This window comes from Solea senegalensis, linkage group LG2 (assembly GCF_019176455.1).
Source record: "Solea senegalensis isolate Sse05_10M linkage group LG2, IFAPA_SoseM_1, whole genome shotgun sequence".
NCBI lineage: Eukaryota > Metazoa > Chordata > Actinopteri > Pleuronectiformes > Soleidae > Solea > Solea senegalensis.
This window is the reverse complement of record NC_058022.1, coordinates 7,382,694-7,407,808: the sequence shown is the minus strand read 5'-3', so window position 1 is coordinate 7,407,808 and position 25,115 is coordinate 7,382,694. Positions and strand designations below refer to the sequence as shown.

At 42.0% G+C, this 25,115-nt stretch overlaps 1 protein-coding gene across 5 annotated transcripts in view; it reads right to left on the bottom strand.

Moving 5' to 3' along the window:
- The window catches only part of hdac4 (histone deacetylase 4), a 114,738-nt gene that overhangs the window by 25,281 nt on the left and 64,342 nt on the right, over positions 1-25,115 (bottom strand). For all 5 annotated transcript variants that reach the window (XR_006362457.1, XR_006362459.1, XM_044052936.1 and 2 more), the window contains 15 exons: positions 22,805-23,011; positions 22,548-22,693; positions 22,000-22,150; positions 19,035-19,155; positions 17,677-17,795; positions 12,155-12,283; positions 11,944-12,050; positions 11,459-11,578; positions 10,894-11,101; positions 10,417-10,634; positions 5,622-5,894; positions 4,229-4,415; positions 3,932-4,065; positions 2,987-3,089; positions 2,105-2,151 (listed from right to left, as the gene is read on the bottom strand). Coding sequence is in view for 3 of the 5 variants with exons in the window: in XM_044052936.1 (XP_043908871.1) it covers positions 2,105-2,151; positions 2,987-3,089; positions 3,932-4,065; positions 4,229-4,415; positions 5,622-5,894; positions 10,417-10,634; positions 10,894-11,101; positions 11,459-11,578; positions 11,944-12,050; positions 12,155-12,283; positions 17,677-17,795; positions 19,035-19,155; positions 22,000-22,150; positions 22,548-22,693; positions 22,805-23,011 (2,270 nt within the window). In the remaining 2 variants the exon portion in view is untranslated. The remainder of the gene's footprint in view (positions 1-2,104; positions 2,152-2,986; positions 3,090-3,931; positions 4,066-4,228; positions 4,416-5,621; positions 5,895-10,416; positions 10,635-10,893; positions 11,102-11,458; positions 11,579-11,943; positions 12,051-12,154; positions 12,284-17,676; positions 17,796-19,034; positions 19,156-21,999; positions 22,151-22,547; positions 22,694-22,804; positions 23,012-25,115) is intronic.

Genomic DNA, 25,115 nt, shown 5'->3' with positions numbered 1-25,115 from the left:
GGATAATATACACAGCCTTCATCAGACATGGCAGATACTGCAGGCAGATGGAGCGCACGATAAACACAGAGAGAAGAAGCTGGCAGTGGAAAAGAAGAAAAGGAAGCCCTGTGTGTCAGTGTGTTTGAACTGTGCACACATGTGCAGAGCGGCCAATGCCAGAGCTACAGAGAAGGCTCTGTGATGCGAACCTGTGGCTCTTCTACACTGGAATACGTTACAATTGTAACCGGTCAGTCACTCAGCCACATTCACTCTGGGCCTTTTCTCGTCATTCGGTCAGCCGTTCACTCCTTCCACCAGTCAGTATGTGAAGTGACTGGGCCGCTCACTTTCAGTGATCAAGGACTCCATAATAACATCCACAGGGAAGAAAAAACTAACAATTGTGCCAAGAAACCCTTTGTCATGAAATAAAACTGTGGAGAATTTACCAAACTGAAGAGGAGGAAGTGAGGAGCATTGCTGGTGGAACCAAATGTGGCGAGAAAAACAGGGAGTGAGGGAAAGACAGTATATGGTAGTGGTCCAGTAAGTGATCAAATGAAGAGCCAAATGAGTGAGTGAATGGGAAACTGAATCATATATACAAGTCAGGTTAATGAGCACAAACAGATGCTGTTCTAAAAGCAGCATGTGCAGACTGACTGGTTTATTATTTCCTATGTTGATGTTAGTTTGGCCTCAAGCAAGGAGCGGGACATAGCTCGACAGGAAAAAGTGAAAGGGAAGACGTGCGTGTGCGTGTGCGCAAATCGGAGGTAGAAAAAGAGCGGGAATGTGCTAGTATGACGGAATGATGGTTCTCCACAGGCTGACAGGCTAATTTCAGCCCCCCTACTCTGAATGTGCGTGTTTGTGTTACTTGCGTGAGTGTGTGTGTGTGTATGTGTGTGTATGACAGGAAGACAACAATTTAGGCCTATTTGCCTTTATAAAGAACAGAACAGAGCAGTACAGAGCTTAGCCTCTTCATGTTCCCACCACAGCAGCAACAATAAACCCCGAGGGAGAGAGGGAGGGAGGGAGAGAAGGAGGTCTAGAGATACTCCAGAGGTATGAAGGGACATATAAAAGAGCAAGGAAAGGGCAATGGAAGTATACATGTGTGTGTAGGTGAGTGATATACAGTTGTGTCCATGGCTTTAGAGGATATATAATGACATACAGTACATTCATGTCCTGGATACATTGACCTTTAACCTTATCCATAACTACTATGCACGTAACCCTTAACCTCACCTAACGTAAATCTCACCCTTATAAGCTAAACTTCAAACAAGTCTTTGCCTTAATATTTACTAATTTACGATTCAGGGACTCGCTTTTTGTCCCCCAAAAAGAAAAAAAGAAAAGACAGCTCCCCCATAATGTGACTGAAGAGACATGTATCACTATTAACAGGCGTAGATGCAACATAAAGGTGTATAAGGTGTATGTATGGCTGACTCGGCAAATTAGTTTAAAAAAACAGCGCGTTCGGCAACGATTGTTTGAACAACAATCGGCATCGTTGCCTTAGCACACAAAGATTCCAAAACACACTGGTATGCACAAAAAAACACCCCTCCACCCACCCACCCTACCAATCACACACACACACAAGGCTCATATGCTAAAAACATCTGGTAACAATTATAAACATGGAGGAAAGGCAAGCAACAGCTTTTGTTGCCTCTGGTCCTTGAAGGGTGGTGTTTGTATGCATGCGTGCAAGTGTGTTAAGATTGTATGTGTGTGTGTTGTTTTTTTCTTGGTGGAACAGGAACAAATGGGACTATTATTTATGCAGGGGGCAGAGAGAGGGAGGGAGAGAGAGAGTGGGTGAAAGAAACACAGTTATTATACTGCTATTTGATGACACTGAAACTTTGCCTATTTCTTTCATTATTAATTCAGATGGAGCAGAGCCAGCTGTGTATTGATTAGATTAACACAAGGCTATAAAAAAAGGGAACTATTACGACAATTTTCCACTGAATAAACAAGTGTGACCTAACACCATTTTTTTAAATTAATATAATTAAGATAATTTACACAAAATATCAGGCGCACAAATTACAAAATACTTCACTAGACTGTGAATATTTGTGAAATGACTTACCCCTATGCCTCCACATGGTAACCTCACAAACATGGGATTCACTGAACCTGAGAAAGAAAGAAAGACAGAGAGAAGTTGAGATCCTGAATGAAAATTGGTAAAGAAAGAGTAAAAGTTCAGCAGGAGAAGAGGTGATTTTGCGTGTGACCCTTAAAACTGAACATTTAACTTTCGACCCAATCGAACAACGAGTATACACAGGGGCATTCTTTAAGTGGGTGAGCCGAAGGGGGGTAAAAAAAAAAAAAAAAGGTATCTGATTGCCTTCACTATCAAACCACCTCTGTGTCTGACTAGTTGCTATCTATGGGGATATACTCCAATTCCAATTTTAAATTTCTTTTACCTCAAACTCAAACCCACATGTGTGCCAAAGCTTACATGAGAGTATCTGGTAATACTCCTGCGTAAGCTGCAATACTAAGAGAAATGCACATGTTCACTGGAATGAAAGCTTAGATGATCATGGGGTTTGCCAATTTGGTTTTTAGCACTTTTTCTCTTTCTCTCTCTTTATGGGATGCACATACACAGACACACACACACAGACACACTGTGGCTGCTCCAGCTTCACCTGCTCTTAAAGCCACACAGGGCAGACTGGTGCAACCTCCAGTTTAAAAGCTGCAGTTGGTCCTCAGCTTTATCGTAACACCTCTGAGACTTTATTAGAGCAGACCTTTTGTTGTGTCATGGGTTAAACTTTAAAGAAGATTCCTTTAACAGACACTCTTGTAGATTCACATGAAAGGAAAGTCCGACTTGGTTGTGCATAAAATGGAGAAAATGACTGAATACCTCACGTTTAGTTTATGCATGCTGTGTGTTTGCAAACATCCAGATTAAGTGTATTTGTTAATATACGGTGAATGTATGTCTTACAGTCAAGTTTCTGCCGCAGTGGGTTGGTTCCGTACAACAAGACGTGGGCTTCAGAGTGGACTGTTTGTAACTCCTCCAGCGAGGCCTTCCTACCATGGATACACTGTACAGAGATAGGAATCAAGGACATGCCAGGGAAGACACAAAACATTATGATTGGTACTCGTTTATTTTCTATTTGGGATCATTCCATAGCTATATCCTCAAACTGCATGCTTGCTATTGGTGAAGTCAAATTTCAAGAGAAAATGACTGAACACTGCCCCCTCCTGGTCATGGTAACAACTCAAGTATTTTCAAGTAATACATACAGTAAGTGAAAGGGAGAATATGGTACAACACCTGCTAATATACAAGTTATTTTATTAGTTGGAATATAATGCCAAAATGTTGCATTAGTATGAATAAAAGTGTTTTTCCATCAAGTTCAAGAAGGACTTGCACACTGTTTCTGTGGGGCGGCTGTTAAATATGTTACTTACTAGGTTGCAAAAACTGCATTTTAAACAAAAAAAACCAACACAAAACCTGCACATACTATCACATTTATATTTTCGAAATTATATCTTGTATATTGTCAGATATATAGTATTTCTATTAACCATATTTTCTATCTTATTTATCCTATATTGCCTACATTTTGTTTATTTTTCCTACATTCTGCTGCGACCCTTTGTACTGCTGTGTCAGTTTGAATTTCTCTTTTGGGAGATTAATGAAAGTACAGCTTTTAAAGTAAAGTTCTGCAATGAAATTTTCAGTCTGTATAAGAAATTACAAAAACATGATACGATAAAATGTCATAAATTACAAATCCAGGGAGTAATGAAGAATTTAGTACTGTGTTATTTATCAGTTACTATTTCTATAAATCTGTTTCTATCAGTGATTCATAACATATGCATACAACATGTATTTGTGCACTTGTGTATTTGTATCACTTACCTCACAGTGTGACCTCAGGCCCGTCTCCTGTAGTCGGGACCAGATACTCTGGATGCGGCCAGCGTGCTCTGGATGACTGGTGGTGTTTCCACACATGCACTGGTGCTTCTGCATCAAAGAGTCATACACCAGACCTGGAATATGTACACACACACACACACACACACATTTACAAAAAAATATACAGTAGATCGAGTCCTGAGTTGCAGTGAAATTAAATGTCAAGATTTCCTCCACGATGCAATCAGTAGAAGAAACGTCTGAGTGTTGAACATTTATTTCTGTGACTCAACTGACCTGTGGTGAATCGCGGCTTAGCAGTCGGTTCCTGTACGACCATGGGGAAGGAGGCAGAGGCTGGAGACGACTGAGCCCTGGAGAGTTTGCGGTGTCCAGCGTAGCTCACTGACAGACCAGCTGCTTCCATGGAGGCTTGGTAATTCCTCAGCTGGTGAATCCGCTGCTGTTCCAGCAGCAGAGCCTGCTGCTCTCACAGAGAAACAACAACACGTTTAGGAGATGGGCTGCAATGTCTCTCTCTTGCCAGAAGATGGCACTAGATACTTAAAATATACATAAGCGGCAGTGACAAGTCTGCCTCTGCTTAGGGATAGTTTAATTTTCTGTTTCTATATGATAGCTGAAATACGAAGTTCACATGGCAACAACTAACACTTCCAACAATGAGAGTGTTCTTGAATGAGAAGATTATTAACCCTGAGCCTACACAATACAATTCACCTCCTGAGCCTTCAATTAAATGACTATTCTCAACAAGAATAATGCATACCGTCATCTTTAACAACTTTATTATAAAAATGAAACACTTTATGAACTATGAAGCATTAGAATTCTTGACTTGATTAAGTACATTAAAAATAATAATAATACTTTTGACAGGAAGTGTCTCATGTAAAATACTGGAAAGAAGTATCTGATATTTTCACTCTGCACAAGTCTTGTTGTTCTGTTCTGAAGGGCGGGTCTGTTTTACACTAAGGGCGCCATGGCGACAGTGAGTGGCGAGTGGCTGATTGGATTTGGCTGAGTGGACAGAAAGGATGGGCAAGACAAATGAGGACATGGTGTCCTAACTGTGCATGTATATGGCCACAGATACTCTTCAGATAAGAGAATCTGCATCTGTGGACAAGTGAAGCAGGATTGGAGAACAATTAGCATGTGTAATGTGAAGTGTTGTTAGTGAGTAAATGTGGAGAACATAAACACATCACTGAGCAGTATATATTTGTGCGTGTGTGCAAAAAAGATGTAAATATACAGTAGTTTCCATTACAATGGAGGGCATAGACTGGTGTTTGAGTCGAGAGGAAAGGCAGAGTGAATGAGGAGTGTAATGTTTCAGTCACTACTTCTGCCATCTGTCGCTGCATCCATTTGCCTGGAAATCCCAACACTTTGTCTGTGGCCATTAAAACACAATCATGCATAGTGTGTCGCTACGGTCAATTTGAACATGCCATGCATGTACAAGTATAGTAAGAGTATGGAGATGTTATTTGATACCTTCAGATTTATGAAAAAGCAGTTTAAATGTATGTTTATTATTATTTATAATAATAATTCTTTCCCTTCTACTGCTTTCCCCCCACTCATCTTTCACTTGCATTGTCTTCTACTCCAACTCCCTCAACTGTCCAAACACCATCTCCCCACCCCGTGTCCTCACCTGTCTGAACAAGAAATCCTGTTCAACTTGTCTCTCTCTCTGCTCCCTCTCCTCCTGCTCCTGGAGGTCTGGCGGCTCCTGTTTGATGACCAGCCCACGTAGCGGCCCTGTGTCCTGTGCAGGGGCAGGCGCAGAGGAGGCCAACGAGGACGAGGAGGACAGCCCCTGGTGCTCCCGGAGCTCTTCTTCCGTCTCCTCGGGGTGACTCTGATGCTGCCTGGCTGGACCTGAGGCGCTGGAGCCTGAGACCTGATCACCGGGCTTGGAAATGATCTGAAGGACAAATGTGGAGGTTTTACTTAAAGTTGTGGGGGCTGTGGCTCTGATTTCCACAGGTTATGAAAATAAAAAGTCAGCAGTTCTCGAAAACATGTTGTCCAAAGATTTGGAAATGAACTGCCATGAGACATATACAGTAGGCGAAAACAAAGTAAAACACAGAACCAGTGAATGCTAACAGCAAAAAAAACTGTATGCAGAGAAATGTATAAAAATAATAATAAATACTTGACGCTCGCCTTGAAAGAAAGATTCCCATCAGGAAAACAGCTTTAATGACATAACAAGAAAGATAAAATAAGTGTTGTCTTTGAAAGGCACAGTTTAGTGTAACATAACTGTAACATGCATTTTATGTATTATTCGTAACTGTGTGCAAATCAGTGAAATAACATTTCCTAAGCTCCCTTGTGTATTTCCCATTCTTCACATACATTCTGGTCTTTGTATGTGCACACTGGACGTGTTTGTTAGGTGTAGTCATGTGTCTGAGTGTGCTGTCTGTGCAGCATATTGTGTTACATTTATGTGCAAGAAAAGTGACGTGCAGAATAAAGTTTCATTGAGGGGGTTTTTCCATTCCAAAAACAGCTGTCCATTTGTTCTAGTTCATAAAAAAATAAACAAAGTAAGGAACCCCAAGTTTAATCAAACACAAGTCGACATGAGACTGGCACCTTTACTTTTTGTACACAAAGATAAAAACCTGATCTGCACTCTGGTCTCCATTTGTTTGTTTGTTTGTTTGTTTGTTTGTTTTAAAGGCTCCACAGAGCAAATCTCTATGACTACTTCTAATTCATGCAGGTATGTTCCCTGTGTCGGCGCTCGTGGCAGAAAAGACAAACCGAGCATAAGACACAAGGGAGAGCGAGAGAGAGAGAGAGAGGAAGCATTGTAGAGGGCCACATTTTAGGAGACTTGTTGTGGCAGATGTCCCTGTCGTCAGTGACCTCAACCTTGATGTGCAGGTCATGATTGGAGAGGACCATTCACACACACACAGAGAAAAAAAAGACAGACTCACACACACACACACACACACACACACACACACACACACGCACACACAAACACACACACACACACACACACACTTGACTGGCATATTGCCCAGGGAACAGTCCATTGACGTCAGAGAGCAAGCTCTTGCCTCATCCCAGTCCCTCTTCTCCAAACAAACTCAAAACACTCTTCCACTGCCGCTGTGCTGACTCTCGCTCTTCCTTTCTCTCTTGTTGCCTCCCTCCCTCCCTCTCTCTCTCTCTCTCTCTCTCTCTCCCCCTCTCTCTGTTCTCTTAAACAGAGGAAATAGTTGCTGGGATATGAACCTTACGAAAGAGACAGACAGTGAATAAGGCAGTTGAATCAGTTCGAAGATAGACAACAATAGAAGGTGGTGAAGGGAAGGTGCTTGTGTACACAAACACATGACACTACATGACTCTACATCTGTCTCTCTCTCTCTTTGTCTCTGTCTGTCTTAAACGCACACTAACACACACACACACACACGGACACAAACGCACACTTGAACAACAATATTAGTTAAGTGAGTGCACCACAGTGTTGCTGTAGCTGTCTGAGATAGTTAGTGGTAGAGGCAGCAGACTCACGCTGGAACAGTTTCAAGATTCTTTCATTCCTCTCTTTGCTGCCAACATGTTGAACTGCTAAAGCCAATTTTTGAGTCGTCAGGAAGAGCCCATTTTCCTTGCTGACTTGACGAAAAAAATATGAACAAGGAAAGGAAGGAAGGCCGCAGATGATTCATATTTTACAAAGTGGTGAGACTCCGGTGGTTAATAGGGTAAATAAATGGAACTTAACATTCCACTGGGGTATTTGTTGTCGTTTTTAACATTACACTTAAACTAGTACGTATGGAATTCATCTAATTTAATGGACGCAATAATGGCCCTTATCACTGCGATTAAAAGGGAGCAGTATTTCAATCATTCTGCGGGGACTGCTGTTGTCTGGAATATTGTACTCGCTCATGTTAAACAGAAAGTCTATTGCCGTTTTTAAGAGCCTGATTTTATTGTGCAGCAATAAACTCTTTCCTTGGGCTACTTCTACATTTTCCCCCGTGCCATGTTCTTTTAGAGGCAGTTAAAAGGCAAAACAAAGGCAATGACCAGCTGGGGACATGCAATCTATTCAAATTAAAATCTGTAACAGGCCGAATAGGTCTACCGTGAATACAAGCGAGTACATAAATAAGCAGAATAACGTCCAGTGAACGTATATATATTTAATACAAGCTCAAGCCAGACTTAAGTGAGCTCCTAGTGCTGACTAATAATCTGATTTCTATTGATTATGAAATGATCCAGCAGTGTGTGTATGTGTGTGTGTGTGTGGGTTTACAGACTTAATATTAATGTCTCCATACTCAAGAAACTCGGATCCTGTGGTAAGACAGGGATAGTGAGCCAAAAACGGCAACAGTCCATGAGCATGGGAGTGAGCGGAGGGGAAAGCCTCACTAATCGGCTGTTACGTGCTCGTGCTTAGAAACCAAATCACGGCAGTCGACGGGGTGAAAAAGTACTTTTGCCTCCCGAGCAAGGTCTTACAGTAGAATTACAGCGACACAGTAAGAGCGACTGCTTAAGCCAGGTTGAGTCCCTCCTCTACACCATGACTCCATACACAGGTTTAACTAGTTGACAATACTGCCGCCATGCCGGTTTTAATAGTGAAGTCACATTTGATTCTTTGGAATTGTGAGTGTTTCTGCATCTCAGCTGAAACGACTAGATTAAAACAATAGGTCATGGTCGTTTAGTTAGTGTTTGTTTGCCTGTATCAAGGAAAACATGTAGATGAATGGATGGAATGAGTAGAATCTAATTCCCAATAACCGGCTGCATGTACTGTATCCAATAGGCTACTTTCCGAGGGTCAATTCCTGACTAAATTACACCACATATCATTTCATGGTCCAGTTTTAACATATTCAATATGAATCCAATTTTGCACTGAAAAGCCAAAAAAAAAAAAAAAATGGCTTTAATTGTCAGTGCCTGAGCCTGGCCATAAAAATCAATTGTCCAGCCAGTGAATTTTCCTCTGGTGCTGAGCCTATAAGGAGTGTGTGGGAGGAATACTGAGTATCTGTGGTCGACTTAATAAATGCAGGGTCATCATGCAAACTCCAAAAAGAGAGACCTCAGAAATGGCTGTGATTCCCAATTAGACAACTGGGCAACACACAGAACCACTAATATTCAAAACTGAATTAATATAATAGTGATGAATTTGGATAGCACTCACAGAAGAGCCACATTTGATGAGAAACTGTCAGAGAACTAGATATTAAAGAATAAAGTTATTATATTATTACTGGGGACTAAAGAGTTCATGTCAAACGGCTGATAATGTCAACAGGAGCAATGGGAGTGACATCAACTGCAGTGACAGGACACAGCTTTTATACTCTTTATATTATTATACCCTCACAAAGGTCATGAGGTAATAATTTGTGGTGAAGGTTTTTTTTTTTCGGTAAAGTTGAATGTTATGTGCAGATTGTCAACAACCCAACCAGAAACTTGGAACATGTGTTGCTTTAAAACAGATTTAAGAAGCTTACAGTGGTAGTAATTCTGCCGATGACAAGGGGGATTATACATGTGGTTTGCATTCATACACATTACAAACCTTTGATTTGACTGAATTATATTAGAGCAATAACTGCTTGAAAAAGACCATAAGTATTTCTCTGTGTCGTCTCTGAGCACATATTTTGCTCATGTGATGCTGCTCTTTTTTTTTTGAGAGAAATTCAACTTATAAGAAAAACATGGGTGCACTCAGCAACAAGAGAGAAAACAATCAAAACATCACGACCTACTTCATAAGTTAACATGACCTCTTTGATATGTAGACGCTTTGGCTTTTGCAGACTACCACTGCACACCAGTGGACTAACTGGAATCAAGACGGAAATAAATAAATGAAACGTCAGAAAATCTAACGTGATTCAGATTTAAGTGGGGGTTTTTTGTGCTGTTCAAACTCAGTCACATTCTTATTACAAGTTGCCTGGAAAATGGCATTTATACGACATACTGTTACATGAAAATAACCTGGGTCTACACCTGAGATTACCGTAATTACACAATAATCAAGCAACTCTGCTGAACGCAGTCATTAGTTAGTAATTAGTCAGACAGTCTTCATTAGATGGACTCACGGCACAAAGACACACACACACACTATGAGGATGCAGTAGATATCATTTCCTGTGTGACCATTTATGGAGGCAGCTTCCTTACAGCACAGTTGCCAGGGTGACATGGAGAAGTGGGGATACACGAACACAGACAAGGAAGACTGGCTAGGAAGACTTGATAATTGCAGTCTGATTCATCCTGCTCTTGGAACAAGACAGGACTCACAGACCTTCACGATATCTGTGCCATGTACTGTAGATGGACAAATGCAGCGACGTGCACGGACAAGTGACTCGGACAAAAAAAACAAAAAAAAACAACACAAAAGCTACCTTGTTGATGATGTGCTGCTGCTGCTGCTGTTGGAACAGTTGTTTGTGTTTCTCCAGGAACTGCTGGTGCTGCTGCTGGACCACCAGATGTTGCAGTGCCTGGGCCTGGACACACTGTTGTTGGGGCAGAGGGGCCGACTGGGTTCTGCCGAGTGGACGGTGGCCCCGCGCGAGCTTTGAGACAGCGGGCGACGGAAGTGGAAGTCCACCCAGACCAACTAGGTAAACACAGAGTGGTTAAAGAAACGTATTAGTGTCTAGTACCTTGTGGTTTATGTGTTTTGGGACACATTACAAAAAAATGACTCCCCGGGTTATAAAAAAATCATATTATTACTAGTATTTATTCACTTTAAAATCTTAAAAATACTACAGAGTAGTATATAATATTATGACCAGATGCTTCCGATATCAGATATTAAGACACAAGCTACTCACAGCTGAGAAGTAAGGAAACTAAATGAAGTGAACACTGACCCACTGGATTATGGCTGTGCTCCAGCAGTGCCATGTGCTGGAGGAGCGGGTTGTGACCAGTTGAGCCTCCTCCAGCTCCCTCCCTGTCCAACGTTGAAGACGCCAAGTAGGAGGGCAGGTGAGCAGCGGGCAAGAAAGGAGGGGTCAGAGGAATGCCCTGCTGTAACGCAGGCAGATGACCATCACTGTCTTGGTGTCCTGTTACCACCTACAATAATAGGAGAGAGTTTTAGATTCAAGGAGGGAAAAGAAAAGACAAAAACTGGGACTACTCTCAAAGTAGAAAGACAACAACTCAAACTAAACCTGTCAGTGAATACTTTCCATATATTGACATGTATTCAAATACAATTTTGGATTCCATTATTAACTTAAACAAAATGTTCCACACACTGCTCTTGTAAATAGTACATCGTACTAATAGTTTGTTCCTGTAGTTGTTCCTTCCACCATTTGTGCATCAAAAAAGGTTGGATGTGCAAATGTTTTGTTTTTGTGTGAATAAGAATCACTGTAAGCAGTGCTGCATTGTTCAAGTGTGTAATAGTGTGAGAGGTGTACTCACAGTGTTGGCAAGTCCTGTGGCTGGCAGTCCCAGGGTGATGTTGGGCAAAGAAGGGGAGGTGTACAGAGAGAGTTGGCTAAGTGAACCTTCCCTTGCAGCCAGTCTATGAAGCAGGGAGGCCTGGACACAAACAACCACGCAACACTCCAATAAATTATCCCATAGTTTCAAATTATGTCGTTTCGATGGCATTCATTGAAATAGCAAGGCTGAAACGATGCAATTAGCAATTCTTTTTTTATGTGCTATTCAAACTAAAAATGCTTATTCTACATGTTACTGACAATCTTCCTTGTATTAGAATACAGAATAGTTGATGTCTAACTCTAACATTAACTTTTTGGTCTCCATAATTGGACTGCTGGTCCTGACAAGGTCAATGTTTATGCTAGAAACAGTACTATAGAGGCAGCATTACACACACAACACATGCATTTGCATATTCAGACAGACAAATCCACACACAAAGTAAAGAAGTTGTTTACCTCCCCTGAGCTGCCGGAGATGGTGACCCCATTCTCATTGGGGATGTTACTAGAGCTGTTGTTAGGGGAACTGGGACCAGAACCTGGTGCACTGTTGCATGCAGACTCTAAAATACACCCAAAGCAGAAACATGAGGATATATTTTGTACACATCTTTGTTTGTGAGTCTAAATTAAAAGAGAGATGAAGTCCAGGGGCGGAAGGACTCACCGGCCACATCTAGAGAACGTTTCTTTGCAGAAGAGATGGGACCATCTTTTCTGCGGAGCAAAGGGCTGCTGCGGCGCTCGGTCACCTTCTGCTTTAGCCTGGAACGAAGCTTCAGGTTGGGCTCAGAGGCTGATGAGACACAGAGAGGGACAGGCAGGGTGGAGGATTTATCAAAAGACTGAAGGATATCTAATTGTAATTTTTGTGAGAGATTTTGCATTTGTAGTAAAAAATGTAACCCTTTAACACAGAGTATATCACAGACGACACATTTGTGAAAAGCTTTACATTACCGTGATTACGCGTTCATGAACACAGGAGTGTCTTTTAAATACAACTTTTTGTTTTCCTTCATTTTAAATTGTTAATACACTATTTTAACGTGCAGATATTGAAAGTTATTCTGGGAAAAATGCACAGTCTAGACAGACATTTTGAGGCTTAGGTGTTAAAGGGTTAAAGTAAGGTAAAAACCTGCACATATGATGCGTAACACAGTTTCTATTTGAAAATGTTTTATTGTCCCACCCTAATATTCCATGAAACAAAATCATTTTTATGTAGACATGTCATTAGTCATGTGACCAGCTTGCAGCAGATGACTGAAAAGACCAAATATTTGCAGCACCAGGATTGAGTATTTGATTTCCAACTGGATGCTAATGTGTTACACCCCAACTTAGCCCTGCAAATGTGTTGAAAATGACTGCATCCCTCTAAACAGTCACTCTGGCACTCCGCTGTGTGATAGTTTGCTGGGCCACACAAGTGGGAGCTTGTTCGCAGGCATGTAGTGGGGCTAATGAGCTCATCCCAATAGGCCACACCGTATGTGTTGGCTGACAGTTTCAGGAACTGAGGTTCGCCATCATCGTGTGACAGTGGGAAGCACTGCAACATGACGGGAAGCAGCCAAATGGCATGCTTTCTTGACCCCACGCTTAATGATGCTGCCTCCATGCTTTGCTAATGAACACAGTGTTGCTGGACACTTTCAATAAAAAAAAAAAAGAAATAAAAGGAAATAAATGATGCCCAGTGTGTGTATGTGTGTGTGGCAAAGTCTTTGTTAAGAGGCCGGGTCTGTTCTGCTAATGCTACATACATTAGCTGACCTCGAGAAGAAGACTCTTAGAGACGGAGCACAGTGCATTCAGGCTTCATTTTTAGTCTATTACAAAGACAACTGTAATAGGCGGTTTATTGGGGCTTTGCTTGAAAAAGGATGCTTTTCCCAGCCGTATTGATCTGTAGCCTGATCTTTTTGGCCAGTCAGGCTTTTGTTGCAAAAAGTGTTTGAAGACACACACACACATCCAGTTTTAATAAACACTGTGTGCTGGGCAGGATCGATTAAATGACAAAATGCAAAACGTGTCCACAAACTGGTTGCGACTTCTGCTGCATTGCCTTGGGTCGAAAATGTCACCTGATCAATAATTAAGGGATTTTTTTTTCTGAGAACAAACAACTGATGTGCAGACACTTTGTGGACAGGCTCGCTTTTGTGCCTCTCTCTGCCAGAAGACTCCAAACACAGATGGGTTTATTCCATTTCTTCCACCCCGGACTTACTTCTGTTGGCCCTAACTGTGCAGTAACTGTAACCAACGACTGACTCTACACTCCTCCTTGTATCAAAGAGACAATGCCACGCTCATTAGGTTCAAAGACGGAGCAGTGGCTTGCTGGCACAGTCAATTGGAAGCAAATGTTTTTTTCTTTGTCTACTTAGTCACAAGCAGCCATTTGGCCCTTGCTTCTTGCAAATATGAATGCCAACCCAGGTATGATGAAGCTTCACTAAGTTTTAATGTAGATGCATTACAAAAATGAACTCTTAAAGAATGCTTTTTTGTGCGGCTTCCAAAGTCTTTGTTATGAGGGCTGGGCTGGGTCTTTACATTCGCTGACCTAGGGGAGAATACTGAGAGATACAGCACGGCACACTCAAGCTTAATTTTTAGTCTGTTACCAAGGCAATTGTAACAGGTGTTTTAAACATTACCACAATTATTACTGTATAACTGTTTAAATATGCCTTGTCTACTGCAACTCTCTGTTGATGGAAATATATTTTGACATTATCACAATGTAAAAGTCTAAGGCTGGAAGAGTGAAACAAAATGTATTATTATTTGGTGAGAACCGGGAAGGCAAAGAGAAACGAGCAAAAGATAAAAACGTGGTAGACTGAAGGAGGAATAGAAGGTTAGAGGGGAAATTTGAAGGACAGTAGAAGAGAAAAGAAGGAGAGGTGAAGCAGGACTGCAGGACACAATGGGGTATTCACCTCAGGACGCTACAACTCCGAAGGGTGTTAGTGCCGACTGGGCAAAAGCACACCGGTGTGCACACGTGCGAACACACTCTCTGCAGAGAGGGCCCAGACTGGTTTTTACTGCTGATGCTGACATTTCATCAGAGTCCTTTCTTCCTCCCTTCCCTCCCCCGTCTCTCATTTACATCTCCTTTCCTCTGCCGTCTCTCCTTCACCATTGAGCCTTTCCCCTGCATACCTATTTGCACAAGTGTATTTACCACCTTGTTACAGCATATGTCACTGTCCTGCATTATGGTCCAAAACAAAAAAAACTTTTTCTTTACTTCCTGGCACATTTTGACGATTGGGTATTATGCCATTGTCAGGTCACAGTCCATTGTCCCCCGTGTCCCCCCGCAGCTGTCAAACCACAGCTCTGACATTTCAAACATTATTAAATAAAAATACATTTATTAGAAAAAAATACATTTCATGGCTGGCCAGACTGATATTTAAGAAGAGGGAATAACTTACAAAAAGTCCTGTATGCCAGGTAGCACTGTATATCTATTTTGTATTACACCTGAAATGTAATGCACTTATATGTGGCCTCATAAAAGGCACAGCTGCACTGGAATTTAATCTCTCCTTGAGGATACTGTGTCCCTGCGTGTCATTTTTCTATGCCATACATTTGTTCAAGACAGAGAACAACTCTCCTCATTGCATCCTTTAAGACTGTATTAAACCCTACTGTATGATGGCATATCAATACCAGATTAAACATCTCTACAAGTGGTGCTTAAGGTTTCAACGAGGAGTGGTTCCCTGATACAAAACATATTGATCGGCTGCACATCTGTTTTGACAGATGGGAGTCCCGCATAGCGAGAGTCGCACTGGGGGGGAAGCCACACTGCTCGTCTCAGGACAGGCAGGGAGATTTATAGGAATCGATAGAGTAGTTTTCAGAAAACTCATCAATAGTGTTTCCCAGAAATATTACACACAGTTGATACATTAGATAAATAGATTGGACGGATGGACATAAATAGAGGGACACAGTTATCTCATTTACATATTTTTCTAGAAAGGCAAATTAACTCAATGAAAATGGGACTGTAAATTTAATTGAAGACATATATAAGAGATACTTGTGCTTTAAAATGAACAACAAAATATAAAAAGAGCGCCGTTTTGCAGTAAGCTTTACAGTTCATTCCATAAATAATCAATTATTTGTCTTTAGATTGTCAAAGCAGGAAAAATGGTATTATAATAACACATTTTTGAGTTAGAACCACTGCAGTCCATTTATTGGTCGACAGAAAATGGCGACAAGAAAAAAAACACACAGGTTTGTTTTTTTTATGTTAGAGGTCTGACAATGGGTGCCAGGGACATAAAGTATTCTTCAAGTAAGTCAGAAATGACAGCTAAGTAATTCAGTAGATTGGAAGATGGAAGAGATACCACCATGTTTCAGAGTTCTCTGGTAAAACAGAGATTTAGTGCTCCCCCCCACTCGTCTTTGTGCTGCATAGGAATGTCACATTGCGGAATATAAAATGAAGAAAATAAAATAAAAAAAAAACCCTGTAATAAAGCTTATGGATATCCTGCATGGCTTTATTATCCAGAGCACAGTGTGCTGTGGGAATGTGTGTCTGAAAGAGCGAGGGAGAAAGGAAAGGGGTCATCATGACAAGTCTGTGTCTGTCATGAAGGCCTAACAGACTTCCTGCCACAGCATTCAAAGTGGCCCTCTGTGTTCTGAGAGCCATAATTACAATGCTCTTCAGCATTGGACAATGAACCCCTGTTGTCATATGGTGCGCGCCTGCACTCGCAAAAAAAAGAATTCTTTACGTACATTAATAATTTACATGCATGCTCTACCGACATGGCAAAAACGTCATGTGTGACAGTTGTGGGCGTCACAGCGGAGCACAACTGTGGCGACCACTGTCACTCGCTTCCTGTAGAACACAGTTCATCTCTGTCTAATCTGATCCACGTCCGCTCACTTCTGACACAACAGATCCTACACAGCCCTGCCATGTGTGCACATGTGCAACTAGAGTTTCCCTCTCTGCCTCTCCTCCCAGCTGACACAAAGACCAGCGCCTTCGGCTCTTCAGAACTCTATAAATGAGTAAAAAAAAAAGGATCGGATTGGAGCCTCACAGCTGCAGCAGTTCATACTCATCTTTCTGTTCTCTAAACTTTAATCAAGAATATTCTTCATTTTACTCACAGCGACCTTTTTTTTTTAAGTGTTGTGCAGCTCTGTTATCAAGACAAATGCAAGTGCCGGATCACAAGTGTGTTTCAATACTAAACACTAGTAAAAAAATATGACATCAAGGGGCCAAAAAAGCCGATTTATCTTCTCCCACCCACGGTGATATTGAGCGATTATCCAGCTTATTTTGCTCTGTGTCAGTGTGACCTGTAGAACGTGGAGGTTGTGGATGTTTCTTTGCACCACTGGGACACCAAATAACTGAATTACATGCAAGTGTCCCTGGAAAAAGGAAACTTGGGCTCTTTGGCCGTGTGCCAGTGTCTGACTCCAATTAACAGCAGGTGGGCAGGAGTGCAGCATGCAGAGTTTGGCGTCCAGCTGTGAAAGCAGGCAGTGAGTACGGCCAAAGCAGCTGCTGACACTAAGTGAATAATCACAGCTTGGCCGTATTTGACATGGACAGACGGACAGAGGAATAACTGTCTGGCGCATCCAAAAGGCAGAAACCACCGTTTCCTAGGATGCTTCTCCGAATAGTCAAGGGTTGTTTCGTAGAACACTGAGACCCACAACCTCTGTCAAGGAGCAATATTATTAGAGTGGAATGAATCCAAAGCAGAACAGGACAAGGTTTTTCTTTGTTTCCCACAGCTACATTAAATGTGAAGATAATTACTTATATATATATACTATATACTACATACTTATGTATGTCATACCACGTCTATGTAAATATGTGTGTTTGTATGTATGAGTGATGCTGCGTCTTGGCATTCTCCTCTTCACTGATTTTTGGGTTTCTAATGAAGTGGTTTTACTCCGTGTCCATCCACCTTCATTTACATGAGAAAGATTCAAAAGACCTTAGAGAATAACCTTTAACATTCATTTTAAAATATACAATAGTTCAAATTGCTTATGCAGGAAATAAAAGGGGAAGCTTAAGGTGCCCTTGTGGACGGACAATGGGTGTCCGGAGCTCTCTCTCGCTCTCTCTGCATCATTGTGTACCTGTTTTGCGGAGAGGGAAGTCATCTTTAGAGTCATATGTGCCCAGCATTGGATGGTTGTACGCTGACAAGGCTGTTTGTGGAGGAGAGCTCTGGTCCAAAGAGCTGTGCTGAGTTTTCCTACGAAAAAAAGATGGAAGAAAAAAGAAAAAAAAAGACATTATAGTGGAGCATCCAATCTGGCTCACTGTATCCTTTGCTGCGTACACACACAGACACACCTTCCATCACCTTAAAGTCAACACTTAAAAAGACAAAACATGCAACACTGCGAATGAAAGACAACAACAGATGAGGAATAGAGGGTAGGGCTTCTTCTTTATCACCTTATGTTAGTACAGAATCTTAGGTTTTATTTTCCTGTCTGAAAAATATACAGTGGAGATGAAGAACATAACAAGTGCAGGATGAGAGGAGAGATGACTCGAGAAAAGGGTATTCATGAGGGGAAAGACATGAGGAGAATGCAAACAGGTAGGGAATGCAAACAGGTAGGAGACAAAGGAAACGGGGAAACAGCATGAACCATTTTCCTCATTGATGGTGCGCACTTAAGATTCTACTGCGTCTCCTGCCATGGCAGAATTGTTTGACTGTTTAAAGCCTCTTCAAATATTTAAAGCACAGGAGAGGTGCCATTGTCTTTTCTCTCTGCCCACTTCTAACGCGCGCTCACCAAACACGCCTCAAAGAGAGCCAGCTGTCAATTACAGACAGCAAAGATGCTTAAAGAAAAAACGTCTCATGTCTTGTTTCAAAGACATTTTTTCTCTGCAGTTTACCTCCGGTGAGGACTACGAGAGGCTAATTTTGATATTTGAAACGTCTAACACTGCACACAAAAGCTCATCAAAGACGTACACCCACACTGTGGGGATTCAAAACACCACTGGGTTTGCCACGTTTGCATTACGACACAGCAGTGAAGGACTTTCATACATCTGATGTCTGTTGTTTAGTGCTCGAATTTTTGAGTTTATACATGAAAAGGCAACAACTGTGTCACTGTACAGATTACTATGATTAAATCAATTAAAAAAAAGGAAGAAAAGGACACAATTGTGCCCTTCAGTTCATTTCCAGTAGAGTTGCCCTTTACAGAAGTGAATTTACAACACACTTACTGAAGAAAGAGAGAGACGCCTTTCTGTGAAAGTGACAATGATTCTCAGCACATTTATGGTTTCAGGCAGCGACGTGATGAGCAACACTGAGTCCCACGTGTACCACCAGGGAGGAAAACTTGCATATTGTATGTATTTCATAACAGAATCATAAAATGAAATTGTATTCCGGTGTTTGACGCGTTAACACTCCAAACCATCAGTAGTTCTGTAGACAGTCTGCTGTGACACTCACCCATACCAGTAGCGAGGGTCACTGGGCAGACAGTGGTTTAGATTTCGCTGAGCCAGCGCTTTCTTCTTATTCAGGACAAACTCCTGAAGCCGCATCTTTACCTCTGTACTGGCCACTGCACCTACACAGAGACAGAGACGAGGGGAGAATCGTGACCAAAGGTACAGTAAGCACGGGGAAAGAGAAAGGAAGCCCGGTCCTGATCTTCTCCGGCTCACATTTCTGCACAGTTCGGTGATATGAAAACCTCTGTAGTGACACAATCATGAGGATTATGACAACATCAATCCATGCAATGACACATTATGTGTTCCTTGGTACATGCGGAGGGCACTAGTTCGCATCGGAGCGTCACTGAAATTACAACGAGACAACAGCGGCGCTCGGTAACTCCCATCAAAGACACACATCATGAGTTTCACTCAGCTCCTGGTCTCTCCTCAATTACCACCCTCATTTCACAGCTACAAACAAATTGTCCAGGGAGGCAGATGAGTGAGAGAGCGCGCAAGAGAGAGGGAGAGAGAGACCATTAAAAAATATATTAAACGCAGAGAGGAGAGCAATAAAGGTGGGGAACAAGGGGAGATGTTTTGACAGCAGGAGGGCATTTCTCTAAGAAAAGAGGCAGAGATATCAAGTGATGTGGCAAGTTTGACGCCAAAATGAGCGCGCGAAAATGACAAACAGCTAATATGTAATCTCTAAATCACAGTGCAGCTGGAAGTGCTGACATCCCAATATGTCGGCTTTGCCACTGAAGCAAATTGGCTTTTATGAGACTGCCTTCTATGCAATTTAGTGCAGCACTTAACAAAGCTTCCTCTGTTTACAACCCAAAGCTCTTTCCGTGGACGTCAAACTGTAGACTTTGTCCAGCGGAGGATGGCGGAGGGAAAAAGGTCAGGGAGGAAAGCATGCTTCCAAATATGGATCCGCCATTAGCTATATTCAAAGACGAATTTCTACTGACGCGTTTGTCAAAAGAATGCACATTGCAGCCTGCCAAAGAATGCCCACATAAGTCTATCTAACAGCCACCGTAACATCCTAATCATTATAAATAAACACCATCTGTGTTTTATTATCATTATTTTATTATTATTTACCAACTTAAAAGTACAAATACAGTAAGTAGAGAGCACAGTCTAAGAATGCAACCCTCTGCCAAGACCCCTCACGATACCAAGCTTCAATACAGATATAGATGCTGATTTTGACTGATCTACACAGTATGAAGGGTTTTCTTTCAAAACTCCCCTGTATAGCAAGGCTAACAATCGTTAATGAATAGAATAAAATAAATCCTGAATCTACATCTGTATCTAGGTCACCATCAATAAAATAAAATGATTTCTTACTTGGGCCATAACCTCGACAGCTTCATTCAAAATATAACTTTCTATTTCATGCAAATGTTTATTAACGACATTAAGAAGAGCCATTCAAGTACCATATAAAGGAGGATGGAAAAATCAAGTACCATGCACTATTCAGTAAGGCAATACCACTTGCCTTTAAATAACACGCCAATTGAAAGTGAGCCAATCTTTCCTTCATCCTTATATTCAAACAATTGCAGAACAGTTAAGTTGGCAGGGCTATAAAAGGAGTTTTGAGACGTTGCCTCCTCCTGCCACACAAATATTTACCGGTTGGTTCAGTCTGAGTGCTGACGTAAAGATGCGAGAACAACAAAGCAATTATAATAATTAAATGTATTACATATATGATCGTGCTTGGCCCCTTTTTTCATCAATCAATATGAGCAGTCAGATAACAATAACAACAGAACAGAATGACTGACCTGCAGATCAGTATATCTTTACAAAACAAATCGAAATGTTCAATCCCAAAAGAAATACAACTAATGTGCATGCAGTCAACTGGAACACCAAACAAGCAATGCTACCAGGCTATAATTGAAGCACAATCGTCCATGTCGGCTTCACTATGTGCATAAGAGATACTATTCCTAGTTTCTACATTCTGATCCTTACAAGGTAACTTTGGTTTCAAAGATGTGGTCATCGGCTCTGACATCAGCATGCATCATAATAGATGCAATAAGGGTCATATGGAATTAGATTAGTGTCAACAACGCTTTTTAAGAGGCAAATTAAATATCGATTTAATCATTCAAAAAATATTGTATTTTATTGTTCGCACTTCCTGATTTGTTCTTCGTGCTATGGTTCTTTTGTTTGCGGGCGGGCCTTAGGAAGCTGCTTGCTGATTGGCTACTGAATTTTGGAGCGACAGCTCTAAGGACCCGAAGTAGTCACAGGCTTGGAGTCGCTGTCCGTCTGTAGCCAATCAGCAGGCAGCTTTCTAAGGCCCGCCCACAAACAAAAAACTACAGCACAAAGAACAAATCGTGGAGCACAAATTGGGGCGCACAGGTGTGTTTTCAAACAATAAAATTGTCTAAAAATATTGACACAAATCTAATTCCATAGGGTCAAAGCAACAAAAATACATTGATTCAAATGAAATTACAATTTAAAATGAGTTCTGTAATAGTGAATTTTCTGTTTAAACTGCATTGCAGTAAACTATAATTACACAAATGATGATTGTGTGCGAGCCGCTCGAATGCCTCGCTCGGCTTGCCTCGTCTTGGCCCGTTCCCTGTGGTAAATGTGTGAGGTCAAACTGTTCTGACTGCTGTGCCATAAGGACAGGTGCCGGGACAGAAGGTCAAGCCTCCCTGGCACCTGCTGTGACAAAATGGCACAGCAGCTTCAGCTCAGTTACAGCAGATGTTGGCAGTGTTGCGGAAGTGGAGAGCGAATATATGCTCGGTCAAAACACGACGGCAATGTTTGGGGCTTACACATGACACCGTTGAACCATGGGAATTCAAACACACATAACTGATTATATTCCCTCATTCAGTACAATTCCCCTCGAGTATACTGGACTGACGCTCTTTTGGCCACTCATCGTAACAGATGCTACTTACTCTCTTGTCCCCGCTCCTTGTTTTTGAGCTGTTGGAGTTTGTGTTCCCGCTGCTGCTTCTCCAGTTGCTGCTCGTGACGCTGCTGCTCCATCTTCCTCTGATGCTCCAACAGCTCCTGTTGGTGTTTGAGGGCCAGTAGATCCTGCTGATGCTGGTAAAAAGGAGAAGGCATTTTTTGTGTGAAAATATATATCTTTTTAACACTAACATGCAGTAGCTGGTGGTGACCACGTGGCCTAAAATAACAGAGCTAGAGAGAAACACTGTTCTGACAAGGTGCAACATTACCAGCCTTAAATCCATGTTAATCTCAAGTTGTTTTCGGCTCTAAATCATTGTGATTATTGGCAAATCCGGTGGTCGCAGCCATACCAGTGAACTGCATAGCACAAATAAGGTTTGCCTGGAATAATAGGAGATGACTTTGGAGCAAAGAACTGTCACCAGATTAAATTACAACACTATATTCACTTAAGTCTCCCCACACACATGCCTCTGTCCTTGAGAGGGTGCAGTCTGAGAGGAGAGGAGATGAGAGGAGAGATCACCTGGATGTGTTCCTGCAGCTGCACTTCATGTTGTCGCGACAGCTGTTCATGTTGCCTCTGAAACTCGGCAATCAGAAGCTGCCTCTGCAGTTGCTGCTTGTGTTTGAGAGTCACAAGCTCCTGCTGCAGCTGCTGCTCAGGGTGGCCTGTGTGAGGTAATAAAGAGTTTGTCATTCTAAACATCTGGAGTGTGGAACGTGTTTGTAAGAAATGACTTATCGCCCCGGGACATTAAAAACCACATCATCCGGACTCACTGATGACTGGCCCACGGCCTGGCTCTGTTGATGTGGTGCAACCTGTGGAGGCGCTTGGCATGGGGTGGGTTTGGGGAACCAGGCCGAAGGGGGGCTGCTGGTGGTGGTGGTGGTGATGAGGGTGGTCCACTACGCGCAGGTCCATGGGAAGGATGGCTGTGGTGGTGGGGGGCACCTGCGTGGGCAGTGCTGCAGTGCTCACGTCCACTGAAAGAAAGATAGAGGGTGGCATTTTGGTTAGAACATACTGCATAATAAATAACAAGCATTAAAAAGCTTCTCCTTATCGTCAGGTAAAAATTATCGCAAAGACGGTGTGGAATAACAGTGCTAGACAAAATGACAGTCCCCCTAACAGTAGACATTGAAATGCATTAAAAAAAAAAGACTCCCTGTGTGATTAAATGTAGTGTGAGTCCTGTTCCCTTTTATCTTTAATTCCTCTGCAAAAAAAAATACAACAACAACTCTCGGTGAAATAGGAAATTCTTCCTGCAGTGCAGCACTCAGTTGGAAATCCTCAAAAGGACTAACAGCCCGGGAAGATGTATTAGATTAAAATACAGATTTTGAGGCAGCGCAAAATTCAAGTAACTCTCTTTGGACATCTGTTTATGAGTAATAACTTTATAGTTATTATTTTTTTAGCAGCCAAAACATGCCGTCCGTCTCTGATCCAAGGAATACTTGTTTCTTCAGCTGTCAGGACACTGCGGCTTTGACGTTACACTTCATATTGGTTGCGTTTGCTGTGCAACGCAGACATAAGTCTAGTTTACATTTGTATAGACTGGATAAGAGGATTAGCAAAACACCCAGAAACATAAATTATGTCTGTGATTTAGAGAGGGTTGTGTGGAGAGCTTAAAGTATACGATGCTTCCCTATGCAGGATACCGTGATTACACAAGTGCACTAATAGTAGTCTCAATCAAATCCTGTATATATATACATTACACACAGGTAAAATGATGGCAGTAGAGGGCAAAAACAATCCTCCTGTAACATGAGTTTTGCAGCAGGGATTTGCTGACACGCAGACAGACTTGCCGTGCATGTTCGAGTGTATGTGTGTTTCCAGTGGGACTGTGTCTACACGAGCGCTAACGGTGCATTTTGCTTGTTGTGAGCTGTAACATGATAATAACACATTTTTTTGCTGTACAAATACGTGTGTGTGTGTGACTTCTGAAAAAGCCAGTAAAGTTGTGCCTGGTGTTGAAGGAGATGGCTTTCAGGTACCATCTCCCAGGATACAAGTGAACGTAGTGAACACCTACACAGACACAAACACACACAGGTTTGCATAGCTATTCTTCTTAGAACACTGCAATGACTTGCATTCAATTTAACCTTAACCGTCACCAGTTAATGTTAATGTTAACACAATTCAAACTGTGAACACTGAAGCAGCGATAACCATGGAAATTAAAGTGTGCGACACAAAACAGCAGCTTGTGTCGTGTCGCTCGAGTTTCATCTAATCTACAACACTGATTCAGATTTATCGGAGTAATCCTGGCGCTGTCGAAACATGAATACAAACAAGAGCAAACACTGGAAATGCAATATGCCCGCCATCCACATGGGTGGCAGGCAAAAACTAGGGTATTAGTGCAATCAGATTATATCTCCACAACAAGCAAACAACACAACGGCTTACACACAAACAGCATTACCCTTACACAACACTAGAGAGAAGAAAAAAAAGCATAACAAACATGCAAATAAATCGTTGCCAACTTTAAAGCCCTTGATATGGAACTGGAATAGGGTGTGTTGTGTGTGATCTAACACTGTCAACACACTAAAACACTGCAGGCTTAATGTTTTAATCAGAAACAGGCCAAGTCCTGAGATACAGAGCCAGTGTGCCGCAGCAATTACATTGATTTATTTATTTATTTCCAAAAAAAAAAAAGGACAGTTCTCCAGGACAAAAACGACGCAACACAATAAATTCTTGACGTGCACTTAATGCCAACTCAAGCTCAAACACTAATGGCATCATTCAACCTCCTCTGATCAATATCTGCTCTGTGGCAAACCACCTTGCACCTTGCCAAGTGCTCGGCCAGTCATCAATACCCTCAGACGAGTGGGGAGCATCCCTTCACTTGAGGATGTCCTGGCATCCACAATCCCATGACCAATGAGGTGGCGATGGAGTTGCAGTTACTTGCTGAGATAGCCAATGACATCTTTGGTACTGGGCAGGTTTTTCAGTGCGGGAGGAAACTTGACACCACCCAACGGGACAAGAGGGGAGAGAAGAAAGGGTGTGGCCACCCCAAGCCAGACATGCTGGTGC